Source organism: Chrysemys picta, chromosome 2 (genome assembly GCF_011386835.1).
Source record: "Chrysemys picta bellii isolate R12L10 chromosome 2, ASM1138683v2, whole genome shotgun sequence".
Classification (NCBI taxonomy): Eukaryota; Metazoa; Chordata; order Testudines; family Emydidae; genus Chrysemys; species Chrysemys picta.
This window is the reverse complement of record NC_088792.1, coordinates 272,912,493-272,926,635: the sequence shown is the minus strand read 5'-3', so window position 1 is coordinate 272,926,635 and position 14,143 is coordinate 272,912,493. Positions and strand designations below refer to the sequence as shown.

General features: G+C 37.7%; 1 protein-coding gene across 11 annotated transcripts in view; it reads left to right on the top strand.

Moving 5' to 3' along the window:
• The window catches only part of ASAP1 (ArfGAP with SH3 domain, ankyrin repeat and PH domain 1), a 337,309-nt gene that overhangs the window by 218,351 nt on the left and 104,815 nt on the right, over window positions 1-14,143 (top strand). For all 11 annotated transcript variants that reach the window (XR_010599012.1, XM_065586133.1, XM_065586130.1 and 8 more), the window contains 3 exons: window positions 1,745-1,820; window positions 7,811-7,897; window positions 13,849-13,949. Coding sequence is in view for 10 of the 11 variants with exons in the window: in XM_065586133.1 (XP_065442205.1) it covers window positions 1,745-1,820; window positions 7,811-7,897; window positions 13,849-13,949 (264 nt within the window). In the remaining variant the exon portion in view is untranslated. The remainder of the gene's footprint in view (window positions 1-1,744; window positions 1,821-7,810; window positions 7,898-13,848; window positions 13,950-14,143) is intronic.

The window sequence follows — 14,143 nt, the reverse complement described above, 5'->3', positions numbered from 1 at the left end:
AACTGTGAAGTATTCCATTTAATATCACTAGGGTAAAGTGACTGGACTGCAGTAGAATATGTGCTATCTCTCTTATGTGTATCCATAATTTTTACTAGTAAAAGAGCTTGAAGATAGTGTTTTGTAAGGCCATATCAAATTTGTATCTTTCATTTCTGTTCCGAGTTTCTCACTCTGTGGGAGTGAGAGGGTTTAGGGTATTTTTTCTATTGCTCAACAGTGATCCATCAGGTTAATTAGGGAATAGCTTTGACTGGTCCAAATACGGCTCTCTCTAGTCCTCCTCCAAGTGGAAAGATGGTGACTACAATGTGACCAACCTAAATAGAGATTCCACAGGCGAGTAAAGAACTGCTTCCTTCAAAAAGAAAAGAGAGAACCAGAGAGAGAGGTAGGTCTAGTGAAAAGGCAGCATAACCCTCTAGTGCTGTGTAGGAAGCAGATTTTAACTCTCAAAGCAGATGGAGCTGGAATGTAATGAACAGGTAACTTGCTTACATCTACATAATAATAATTAATATTTACATAGCACTTTTAATCTTTAAAATCCTTTTACAAACAAGTAATTCACTCAGCATCCATGTGAGATAAGTGGTACATTATATCAGTTTTTACAGATGGGAGCACAGAGGCAGACTTACCAAAACTAGACTTTAAGACGCTTTTGTCTTGAATGGATGCACAAGATGAGAGAGATCTTATGTGCAGCTATGATGCGAGAGAGAGAGAGAGAGAGATTATGGGAATTGCTTAAGAGAAAAATGTTTACTAGCAGTAATAAAATAGAACAATTAAATTTATCTCTATTGATGTTGGTATCTAGGGGTAAAAGTCAATGTTAAATCTCTTCTGACAGAAGTAGAAAGGGAGAGTGTGCCATTGACATCTTGAGAGAAATACACTAATTAAGAGCTTGTCTCTCTGGTGGATAGATTAGGGACTGTTTCCCAGAGCTTTCCATTTAAAATAAATACTTAGTTGACAGAGATTAAAATTGCGTTTATCTACAGTGGTTTGTATGTCCTATGTCTAGCTGTCAGTTGATGAATCCAGCAATGCAGTTTGGGTGAATGTGTATGACGTTTGCAGAGTTTTATGAGACTCATACGTGTAGGCTTTTGCAGTGTGTGTACTGTGTGAACTTGCTATTTACATGACCACTGTATACTCTAAAGTCTGAAATGCTAAAACCAAATCAAAATTGTATGCAAAAGCAGTTTCAAGATTAACTCAATTGTAAAAAGCAACAAAGAGTTCTGTGGCACCTTTAAAACTAACAGATGTATTGGAGCATAAGCTTTCGTGGGTGAATGCCCACTTCGTCGGATGCATCGACGGATGCTTATGCTCCAATACATCTGTTAGTCTTAAAGGTGCCACAGAACTCTCTGTTGCTTTTTACAGATCCAGACTAACACGGCTACCCCTCTGATACTCAATTGTAAAATAACATGTATTTAGGCATACTGTATATTCACGCAGCAAGGAATATTTGTAAAGAATTAAAATATAACATTCAGATCTTTAAAGTGCTTTAAAATTAGAGCTATATGGAAACTATATTCCATCAGATGGTTTCAGACAAGTGGTAATGTAAAGTAATTTATGAAATAGGAATATTTTTTGTTTCTGTGTGAAGGAGGAGTGGGTGTAAGTTGTATATAATTTTCAATGTAAAGTTCAATTATTTTTGATACAAGAAGTTCATGTATTGCTGATAAATCACAAGTATTTTCCATTGTAGTTTCTTCCAAGATGGCTTGAAAACTGCTGATAAATTGAAACAGTATATTGAAAAGTTGGCTGCTGACTTATATAATGTAAGTAATTTCAGGTAGTGTAATGTCTGAAAATAGACAGAATTCAGATGAACCAGCAAAAACATTTTCCTGAGTGCTATCAGTAAACTGAAATAGCTAAATAGCTAAAAGTATAATCTAACTTCACATTTACACTGTAAAAATAAAAAAGTGTTCCTTCAAGCATCAACTGTCTGGGACAAGCTATCTTAGTTGTTAGATGGTACTAACTGTTCCCCAGAACCTTTGCATTCTGGAAGTTATACCATGATTTACTTTGAGAGGAAGAAGTTATCTATTCAGCTGCAAATAGAGGTTTCGAGTATTGAACCATGTGGATAGTACTGGATGGGTATCCTTGCATCAGATATTCACTAATATAGCACAAATTTTATGAGAGTCTGGTTTTCATAATGGACTGTTTGATAATACAGACTTAATTTGGAATTGTGTACAACACAGCTTTTGATGAGTGAATTGTATAGTTCTGTAATCTCTCAAATACTAATATTGCAAATTATGATTGCTGATTGGGAGGCAAAAAGTGATACAGAATTAGAGCTCAGTGTCACCAATGCAATTTTGTATTTCACAATCTGAAGTCATAAGGTACATGTACATGGCATAAAAAACCCCGTGGCAATATGTCTCAGATCATTGGGCAATTGACTTCGGCTCATGGGCTCTCACCATGGGACTAAAAATAGCAGCGTAGATATTCCTGCTAGGGTTGGAGTACAGGCTCCGAAGCCCAGCAAGGGAGGAGGGTATCCGAGTCTGAGCTCCAGAATGAACAGGAACATTTACACTACTATTGTTAGCCCTGTAGCATGAGCCCCGCAAGCCCCAGTCAGTTGATCAACACTCTGACTCACTGCCGCAGCTTGGTTGATTGGTTTGTTTGTTTTTGTTGTGTAGACATACCCCTGGTAATCCCGTTTGCTTTTGTAGTTTATTCGTCTGGGGGCATAATATATTAAAATCTCATTCTGGGAGCAAGTTAATGATACAAAAGTAAGGAAGGTGTCATTTGATTCGTAAAAATCTACAGAATCATAATTTCAGTGGTGACACCTTCTGTGGTGTAATGGTGTGGGGGGGGAGACTTACTTCTGCTCCCAGATCCTCCAGTTGGTGAAATTTGATAAGTTTCATTGGAAATGGGTCAAGTTGGGTATCGTTCAAAAGCCCTTTCTCCCACAAACACAATGATGCCAAACATGACATACATATGTAGATATGTATTTGAGAAAATGTTTAAACCCCAACATATTTTAATTATACTTCAACACAGGGATGTATTGCTTACATAAAAAGGACGTTAATCATTGGTAATTCTAGAGAAGCTAGCCTGGACATGTTGGACTGAAAACATGTATTCCTCATCAGTGTTGTCCTTGTCTAGGGCCTCATTGCTAGCTATGTGGTCACACTGATCCTTGTACATGCCATACTCACACATCTCTATGCCAGGCAAGCTGCTGGCCAAACATTTGCAGGGTGCTGAGCATCTGGTCGTTGTATACAAGCATTTGATTAGCTGAAGAGTTGATTCAAGAATGCATGGTATTTCATACTTAACTGATGTGATCAGTCCATCCTCCAAGACCCATCCATGCCCAATAGGGGAAGGTAATTTTGGATGCGCTTGATCATCCCGAAACCATTTAATTACTTGATAGTTTTCCCTTTTGGTAGCAGGTATAAATGTACCACTTGTCAGTGGCAACTTTTCTCTTTCTGCTTCTTAGACAATATCCACCAACGTAGCTCTGCAAGTGTCATAATCTTGGTCTTGAAATGGTAAACTCAGCATATGAATGCTGGCAGCACGCCAGCTTTTAATGTTTCAAGTGATAGGAACACATCTTGGAGAGAGATACTGTGATTCTGTTTCCCAGCAGCATGCATAAAAATAGACTCTTGGAGAAATATTGGGTACCTTCTCACAGAGAGCACTAGAAAATCTGTGTATTGTGCAAAAATCTGAAGTTTAGTAGTACCTCTCTGTTGCATTGATGGCATGCAAGATAATTTTAGTGTCGTCATCCTCATTGAACTACAAAGAAATTCCACTGAACAGTGTGAGGCATCAGCTTCGTTATGCCATGAGGCAACTAAATTCTGTGAGTAATTCTTCACATGCTGGAGCATTTTTCTGCAAGGTATGTGGTTAACTTGTCCTTCGTGTGAGTATGAGACAGTTGCTTCTTCATTGTGATGTTGGAGATGTTTGTGGAATCAATGATTTTTAATTGGACACATGTAGTACCATGGAATCTCTTTTTCTGGTAATGTTTATAATTGATTCCTTTCATACGTGTCAAACATGAGGTGGACTTCATCATTGGTCCAGTATTTTCTCTGTGGCCTGATAATGAAGTGTTCGGTCAAACTTCAGCAGATGTTAAGTTTCTGGTTTGTACCTCAGCCATACCATCTACCATTGCTATGCTGATTGATACCTTTGCTGGCATAAGGCACCAGTCATGTTGTCAGTAGGTGTTGCTTAGAAAGACCATGCAAGTTGTGCATTAGTTTGCTTTTCTCCTGGCACGTATGCATTTTTTCTTTGCATTCAATCATCAGTCGTGGTACCATGGAAAACTCATACTTTCCCAAAGTCTCACATAGATCGGTATCAGGCTGAGACCTGGACACAACATGACCTGTCTGTGTTTAGCTCTATAATAGTCCCTGCCAACTTCACTCTGATTGTCTTCTTTACATTTGATGACAGATTTAGTCTATTCTTCTTGATTGGAGTCGATGGACTGATGAAGCCTTGGATAATTCTTTGGGTTTTGAAGGCTTCATACAAATCATGACCCAGAGTATTCATTCGACTGACATCTTTAGTAATCTCATCACTGAAGACTTGATGTTAATGAGCTCCGGTCTGTCATATGCAAATCGGTTTTCAGTGAGAGTAAGATCATCCTGTAGCCTTAAAATTGACCCTTCTTGACATTTAAGAGCACCTAATGAGTCTAGATGATGTTTGGTTACTTCTGGGGAGTCATCTCAGCCATGCTTAATGTTTCGTTTTAAATTCGATGGAGTTCTGGGATTGTCAGGAAAACAGGAAAGAGCATTTGGATACTGTTATGCCCACCAACCCCCGACGACTTTCATAGCTCTGTTTCCTTGTTTTAGGGCATCATGTGACCCATGCGGACAGAAGTGGCCAAGAGCCAACCTTCTAACAACCAAATTTCCTTTTCAAAATTTCTCCCATATGTCAGGGTCAGACTTTTCTATACCTCTTATTCAGGTTTGGCATCGTCTATGGGTCCCTGAAACTCCAACATACTGCATGCAGGACGAAATGCCTTTTTGTAAAATTTTAGCAGCTGCAGAGTCTTCATATTACTGTTGAAATCAGCTCTTTTTTCCTGCTTTTTATAGTACCACTTCTTTTGCAGCTTTTAAGGATATGTGCTGAGATTCATTTCTGTGGATAGGATTGCAAAAAGCAGTGTTCGTAGCCCACAGTTCATCTTCAATAAGTGCTCTAAAAGCCTTTCTGCTAAATATTTGTTCCTCTTCAATCCCGTTCAAAGCACATATTTCTCTCTATTTAGCTTGTGCATCAGCCATCGCCACCACTTTCCCATTCGTTAGAGCCTCTGTGAGGCAATTAGTGAACTCTAGTTGAGTTGTACAGTTTGCAGTGGTAAAACCAGTATTTGTTTCTGTTGCTTTTGATGCAACACCTTACATACATTCTTAGCATAGTCGATGTGATAGGCAGTGTTGTATGTGTGGGTGTCCTTTGGATCAATGCAGCCACTTAACTTTATTTTCCAGGGAATGTTCTCGCTAAGGGTGACTACTTCATATAGTTTCTCAGTTGTCTCATGTGTTGAAACTATACTTAATGGATGCCATTGGGCTTCCAGCTTACCAGAGAAAGAAGCAGGTGTTCTCGAAGCATGTGCCACGGGAACTAGTATAAGGTGAGTCTTGCCCACAGTTGGCACATATCCCAGCATCTTCAACTTTTTCCTGATGCTCAATGTACTTCCTCTCCAGCCTTGCTAAATTCAGGTTATGGGTGCATTTAAAGTGCCACCAAGCATTGTGTTTAACCAGATCCTCCACAGTTATATTCTCCAAAGATTCAGCTATTAGTCAGTACTCTTTGTCTTCCCATTAATGCCTAAAGAGGATCAAGACCAAAGTAAAAATAAAGATTTTGTAATAAATTACTTTGGGATTGTAATTAATTATGTTATGTAATATACGTTATGTAACTACATGCATACCGTTTGCAGATGAATTCCAGTAATTTCTGGCTGGATGCTGACGTCTTAACCAGTGCCTCATTACAACTCTTTTGGCATAATAAATAAAGCTGATAATCAATACCACGGAACCACTTCTTGTTTTGTTGATGATGGCAAATCAACTTGAAGCTCTCCTTCCATTTAGAGTAATCTGTAACCTTAAAAAAATTTAGCAGGTATGTTCTGGACATTAACTGATAACACAGTACTGTCAGTCAAAGGCCACAATTTAATTTCGTGAGGACTGCATGTTTGACATGCCTTTGTTAAAGTATAATTTTAAAAATATATATTTTAAAACATTTTCTTAAATATATATTTACATAATTGTTCTAGGATTTGTCATATTTGGTACCATTTTTTTTGTGGGAGAAAGGGCTTTTGAATGATACCCAGGTCAACCTATTTCCAACAACACTGTATTATCAAAATTTCTACCCAACTGGCGGACCTCGACCTGAGAGCCAGGATAGCAGCGATTCCCTTCTATCATGCTGCAGAAGTTGACATTATTGAAGCTGAGATTCTGTAGACTTTTACAAATCAGATGACATCACCCTTACCTCTGCCCACAGAATTACACATGCTCCCAGACTGTATGTATGTGGTTGAATGAAACTATTTCCATTTCCAGTCCAGTTATAAACCAAGCTTATTTGAAATATTAAGATTTCAGAGACTAATTTGGTTGTGTTCACTATAATGAACCATTAACATATGGCAAGAAAGTACATGCTATCCATTTGCGGAGACTGAAGAGGCTATTTCTCAATATACATTCACTTTGGCTTGCTTTTGAGGTATATGTGTATAGAGGATAAATACATAAGGAGCAGACTACTACATGTTCAATTTTCATGGGTGACTGTAACAGCTCTGAGTGGCGGGGTGTGCTATCACAGTCCTTTGCTTATCTCTGGTGCTCCCTACAGGCTTCTGGCCAACCTTATTGGGTCTTCCTTCAGTGGCTTGGCTTTCCAACCCGGTCACAAAGTCTGAATGAACACTTTCTGGGGTATTAGAGCCCAATAACTAAACAGTCTGTTTGCCCTCGCTAAGGTCTTCAGCCCTGGCTCTGGGCACTTTAAATTGGGCTGTTTGTTCAGACTCCCAAATAAAGCCTGTTCCCTTCTTGGGGTTTATACTTTAGCTGTGGCTGGTAGGGGAACCCAAGCCCAGCCACTATTCTGAGTCCCAATCCAGGAACCCTATACACAGCAGCCACTTTCTGCTTGCTTTAATCCGTTGCTATTTCTCTGGTCCTCTTCCTACCAGACCCTTTTTATCTCCAGCCCTATTTCAGGGCCAGTGTCCTTAGGTTCTTTTCTATTTCCAAGCCATAGAGGAGCACTCTTCCTCACTTCTCTGGTTTCAGCCAGGATGACCTGCTAAGGCCCTGCCGCTCCTGTAATCTGAGCCTGAGGGCTCTGATTGGGTTGGCTGCCCCTACCCCTTTTAGACCTTGGGGGACCAGGTTTCTTTAGCTCCCAACATGGCTGCTTCAGTGAGGCCTTACCAGAAAGGCTTGGAGGACCCCCCTTTGCTCCACTTCTTCTATCTCACTGCTTCCTGGGGCAAGTGTAGCAGAGCAGCGGGGCCTCCAGCAGGGGCCATGAAGGCCAAATATATCCCATCACAGTGCTGAATTTGGTGAATTAAAACTTTGAAGGTAAAAGTTGCTTTTAGAAAAGGAAATAACACCAGTAATTTTTCCTTTTACAGATAAAGCAGACACAAGACGAAGAAAAGAAACAGCTTACTGCACTCCGAGACTTGATAAAATCCTCTTTACAGCTTGATCAGAAAGAGGTAGGTAATTGTACATGTGTGTTACTCTCTGGCAGAATGTAAATTGTATGAAGTCTGAGTTGAAAACTGGCTTATATAGGCATAATTTCTTTGTGCAGAACAATTTGTTTGTTTCTCGAACACTATTCAACAAAAATAACATTCAGAATATCCAAATACATATGAATGCAGAGCAAGGTTTTGGATATTTGTCAGATTTCATATGTGAGAAGAGACCCTTCCCTCCCCTTCTGCTCCTCAAAAGGAACAGCAAGAAATCATACTACTGCTTTTGTGCAATATTATGATGCTAAGTAACAATATTTCAAGATAAAAATGAGTTCTCCCTTTGTGTATTCTTCCCATGCTGCTGCCATTTTATTTTGTGATAGCTATAGTACTAAAGATGGGAAAGAATATAAACCCGTTTTTAAAATAAAAACTTTATTTTTTCAAAAGAAAATGTTTACTGATAAGGCTGGTCCAGATCCTCCTCATCTCACATCTTGATAACAGCAGCAGGACATATATATAATGAAGTTTGGTCTATATGGCGGTTACTCCTAACAGGGTCACCTGACCCAACCATGTTCTTAAACCCCATGCAAATAAATATGCCTTCCTTCTATGATTTCTTAAAGTCATGTTTTGTATTCTTAGTTGCAGAGAAAGCGTTCTAATTACAATTTGAGCAGAGGGTCTGCTTAGTAAATTTTAAATTAATGTTATTAAGGGCCAAAAATAACAAATATCCATCCCCCATCTAACTATATTAAGAATGTGAAATATTTAATATTTAATTGACACACACAGTGAAAATAACATTAGGAATCTGAAGTTTTCTGTCTTTTTTATGATCAATTATTTCAGTTACTTAATATAGTTATAGTATAGCCCTTATATTGCACTCTACTGTAGTGTTTTTAAAGCTCTCCATCTCTGGAGTAACCAGTTATGTACCATGCTGGTAGCCAGTGTAATACAAAGCCTTGCTGGCTACTAGTGTTGTACCTCATTGGCTGCTCAGTCTAAATCTAAACATCAGCTGGTATATAGATGTATAAAATTAAAAATAACCTGAGGGAAATCAAATGCAGAAGTGTTGATCATATTTTCTCCAAAACAGTGAAGAACATGATTCAGTTTTAGTAGTTTAAAAAAATGCAAAACTCTATCAAATAATCTTCTTTTGTTCTTAAACATAGGGTACTAAAAATGGTGATCAGTGGATTGAGCAGATGATTTTGTAATTGAATACATGAGCACCCCCCATTCTCTAATAAGATACTTATGAAGATTAATGCCTTGGTGGGGATCCTATAATTGGGCAGTATTGCTAATGTTAAATAGCGGACATTGGTAACCAGAACAAATGACCATTTTTGATATACTTTATATTGTTAATTTTGTAGGTAGCACACTGAAATTCTTTAGCTGATGTCTGTAGATTGTGATATGACTTCTCAGAGGGTTTATTTAAAGTCAGATGTACATTCATAATTTAGTATTTTTGTAAATTATTAAAAGACAGTCATTCTTTTCCACATCTTCATACTTAACACATTTTAAGTGTTATTTTAGAATTGTTGGCTTCATTAACAGAAGTGGATTAACGGAAAATGTTCATCAATTTTAAAATAATTTTATCAAGAAATCTAGAAACAGAAATATTTATTCTTGTTTTATTTTAAGTTCTGTCCCTAATAAAAGATATAGGAACATTTGACATCAGAATCCCAACATGTTAACAGAGCATAGTAATTCATTCCTGAAATATACATAATCATGTGTTTTAGTATGCCAGTTTTAAAGTTGTTTGTCAGTTAATTTGAAACAGCTCAGTGTTGTTTTCATAATTTCATAGCATTAGTAATCCTACTGAGATATAAAAAATAAATATGGACTACCTTTCTGAATTTATAGCGTGCTAGGAGCCATTATCTTCAAGACGGTTTTCAAAACTCTGAGAGGCTTACTTAAAAATGCAACTTGCGCTCCTGTATGTATTCCTTATAATAGAGTCACTGGGTATTGCATGTTTAACACCCAGAATTCATACATGTTTTTTGTAAACAAAAGGATTATGAAACATAGACAATGGATCGAAAGGATAATCCACTAGAGAGAGCATTCCACACATACAATTGGTGAACTCCTGGTCCAATTGAAGTCAATAGGAAAACTCCCATTGACTTCAGTAAGATCAGTATTTCACCCAAAATGTTCCCTAAGGTCTTGTTTACGTGCTAACTGCAACCAGAATAGCTCAATCAGCTGTAAATTCACACCTTTTGGTATTTCATTGCATGTTTTTGTGTGCACACTTTTATTTCTGACTAAATTTGTCTTATTTCAGTGAAATTTAAGTTGGCAAAAAATGAATACAAGTTCCATTGAAATATAGCACTTTTATTCTAAAGTATGTTTCCCACACAAAATAACTAACTAAAATGTAAATTAAAACTGATTTAGTTATTCCAGTTGCAGGTACCATGAGTCAAGCCCTCAGACTTAAATAAAAGATAAACACACTTTTAAAATTAAATTTTGGTAAAGTAAAAGGAGGAAGGTCATTATTCTCAAATATTCAGAGAGCTCAGGGGAGGCATTTACTATAATGAAAGTATAAATTGTTTTCAGGGAAAAAAGTTCTGTTTGAATAGATATTGACACCCAAATGGTGTTTTGAAATCATTTAAAAAATTTTGTAAGACAAGGATGTTTTTTTCCAAGTTCCTCAATCCCTAATAACTACTTAAGTGAAGCTGAGATGTTCTATGGAAATAAAAAGATTTGTAGATTTCAGTTTACCGACAGTGTCTCTTGACATTGCTCTGCTGCAGAATCATCTATTCCTCAATCTATTTTATAGGCCTCAAATGCACTAGAATTTGCATTACTGCATCTATGAAGAAAATTTCCAATAAAATACAGTAACTCGCTTAACATTGTAGTTATGTTCCTGAAAAATAAGCGAAACGATGTTAAGCGAACCCAATTTCCCCATAAGAATTAATGTAAATAGGGGGGGGTTAGGTTCCAGGGAATTTTTTTTCATCAGACAAGATATATATATATATATATAGATATGTGTATACACACAGTATAAGTTTTAAACAAACAATTTAATACTGTACACAGCAATGATGATTGTGAAGCTTGGTTGAGGTGGTGAAGTCAGAGGGTGGGATATTTCCCAGGGAATGCCTTACTGCTAATTGATGAACTAGAATAGCTGAGCCCGCAAGGGTTAACATATTGTTGTTAATGTAGCCTCACACTCTCAAGGCAGCACAAATGGAGGGAGGGGAGACAGCATGGCAGACAGAGACTCTCACCTGTGTATGAGAGAGAGAGAGAGATGTGCATTGCCCCTTTAAGTACACTGACCCCACTCTAAGTGCATTGCCTTTTTAAGTAGATCGGCAAGTTGAGACAGCCCCTGATGCCAGCAAGCTCCCGCCATCCTGAGCCCTGTAGTGTCTCCCCCCTGCTCTATGGAGATGGGGTAAGCAGGGGCCAGGAACAGGGGGGAGGGGGACACCTTGACATTAGACGCCCTCTTCCCCCTGCCAAAGTTATGAATTTAAGCTCCCAGACTCCTCTTTTGAAAGTGTTTGCAGGTTTCCTTTGAGGATGAGGACTGATAGGTCAGATATAGAGTGATTGCTTTGTGAAAAGTGTTCACCCATAGGTGATATGGGGTTTTTGTCTTTTATCATTCTCCTGTGTGAGTTCATTTGAGAGCATAGTGATTGTCTGGTTTCAAATTCGTAACTTTGCTAGACACTAAAAATCATGTTCTTAATAAAGACATTGGATTTATGGCTTACTACAAGAAGCTGTAACCCGCTAACCCCCCCATCATTGTGTTGGAGTGGCGCACGACCGTGAGTGTCAACCTCAGGGCAGACTGTCAAAAACCAGGGCTGACACCCCAAACTGGGGGTATGTTCTAGAATTAGATTTCACCAACTCAATAACAAATGTGAACTCCTTTAACAGTCTTACCATGGAGTCACAGACAGTCCCCTGGTGCACTATCTTGCCACCCAAGCAAGCTGTACTTAGTGATAAATGGTCACTTGCACCAAAGATCATAAAATATTCAGGTTGCTCCCAGTCCCAGGAGACCAGTCACTTACCACAGGTAAATTTGTATCTTAGATCCCACACCAAAGACAACACTTGTAGCCAATCCTATAGTAAACTCCTAAATAAGGATTTATTAGCTAGAAAAAAGAAATGACAAGAGTTATTTACAGGTTAAAGTAGGCAACATGTAATACAAATGAGTTACAGTCTATGGTTCCAAAAGGTGACAGAGATATAGTAATCTGTCAGCACTGAATGTCTTTTAGGGCTAACCCAGGTTGATCCTGGAGATATCTGCTTTTTGTTTCCTAGCTTCAGCCCTCTGAGAGTCCAAACAGCAAAGAGTTGAAGAATTTTCATGTCAGCTATCTTTATTTTCGTCTTTCAGAATTCATGTTGATGAGATGAGCTTCCTTGCCCGTTGCACCTTTATGGATGTGAGGGGGCCATTAGCCAAATCTTTGTATTGTGATGCTTCACAATTGCCTAGTTTTGCTAGTCCTCCTTGATGGACAAGGGAAACACTTCTCCTGTCTGAGTTCACAAGTTCAGAGCAGGCATTTTTACAGTTATAGAACAAAACTTTTGTATTGCCTTATAGCATGGGATACAGACATTACAAGCAACTTACAACCATTTTATAGAGTCTAAACCCTAAATATATCCTTACAAGTCTAACACCTATGTTGAACAATACTAACATACGGGTAAACTGGTCTGGTTTCCAGTTATGAATTTGTCAGTGCTCAGCTGATACTTGCAGCCTTGGCAAGAGCTGGTCTACCAGCAGCACACCCCTTTTTGTCCTGACTACAGGGGTGTTAAAGAGCCACTTCACCTTGAACGGTTCCTTAGAATATGTGCTATCTGTTCAACCTTGTATTTAACTGTGAAACTGACTTGAGGAAGAGCTCTATGTATCTAGAAAGCTTATCTCTCTTACCAACAGAAGTTGGTCCAATAAAAGATATTACCTCATCCATCTTGTCTCTCTAATATCCTGGGACACATGGCTACAACAACACTGCATACAACAATGTTATTGGTATCCTTCCATGTTCCAGTTCAATATTAAAAGATATTTTAATTTCAAACCACTAAAAGAAACATGTACTTATTTTACCATGCTCTAATGTTACTTAGCAAGCAAAGGCTAATAAGTGTCTAAACAAAGAACTGTGTTGTTTCTTCCTACTAATTAGTGCCATTTGCAAGAATGACTGCTGATTGACTTTTTAAATGTGGAAGCTGCAGAATATATGTTCAGGAGCACGTTATTTTCCAAAATTAATTCTCTTTTTAAATTCTTTGCTTTTTCTTTCCTATGTTGCTTTTGCCTTTCCTGATCGAAGGCTAGGAGAGTAAGTCAATGTTTTAATAAGCCTTTGTTTTTCTAGTGAATTTGATGACATTTTTATCACCCTACTTGTTTCTTTCATTAGGTTTTTTTTTTTTTAATTTATTTGGGAAGATTCCATTTATTAACAAATATGTACACCATGTGTATTTTTAAACTTAATTAAAATTGAGGGTAATTAGTGGTGTTGTTTCATATATAATTGTGCATGTAAAACTTACTTGCTTTCCTTTAGCAATTTATGATGAGCCTTTTAAATTCCTTCATTACCTTGGGACACACACCTGCATTCTTTGTATACTCAAAATTCGGAGTTTTGGATATACAATAAATGCATGATGAAGTAATGTAAGAGTCCATAACTAGTTATTAAACTTCTTAGTTGGGATTCCTTGTTTGAAAAAATCTGTTATTACATAAAGTGGGGGGGAGGTAGGGAAGGAGAAGTAAACTACAATCAGTGTGAGATCTTATTACATACATTAAAGTTTTTTTTTAATGTTTTTTTCCCCTTCTATAGGATTCCCAGAGCAGGCAAGGAGGATACAGTATGCATCAACTTCAGGGAAATAAAGAGTATGGAAGTGAGAAGAAGGGTTATCTCTTAAAGAAGAGTGATGGGTATGTAGTTGGAGTATATAATACATGCACTGATTTTTTTGAGCTTGTAAATTTTAATAACATACATGATTAAAAGAATTATCTTAATTTACTGATTAGAATGCTTGCATATCTCATTTGTGAAGTGCTTATTTTCTTTTTAGACATTGTTAAAACTTAGAATTTATGAAAACTATTCAGAGATAAAAAGTCAG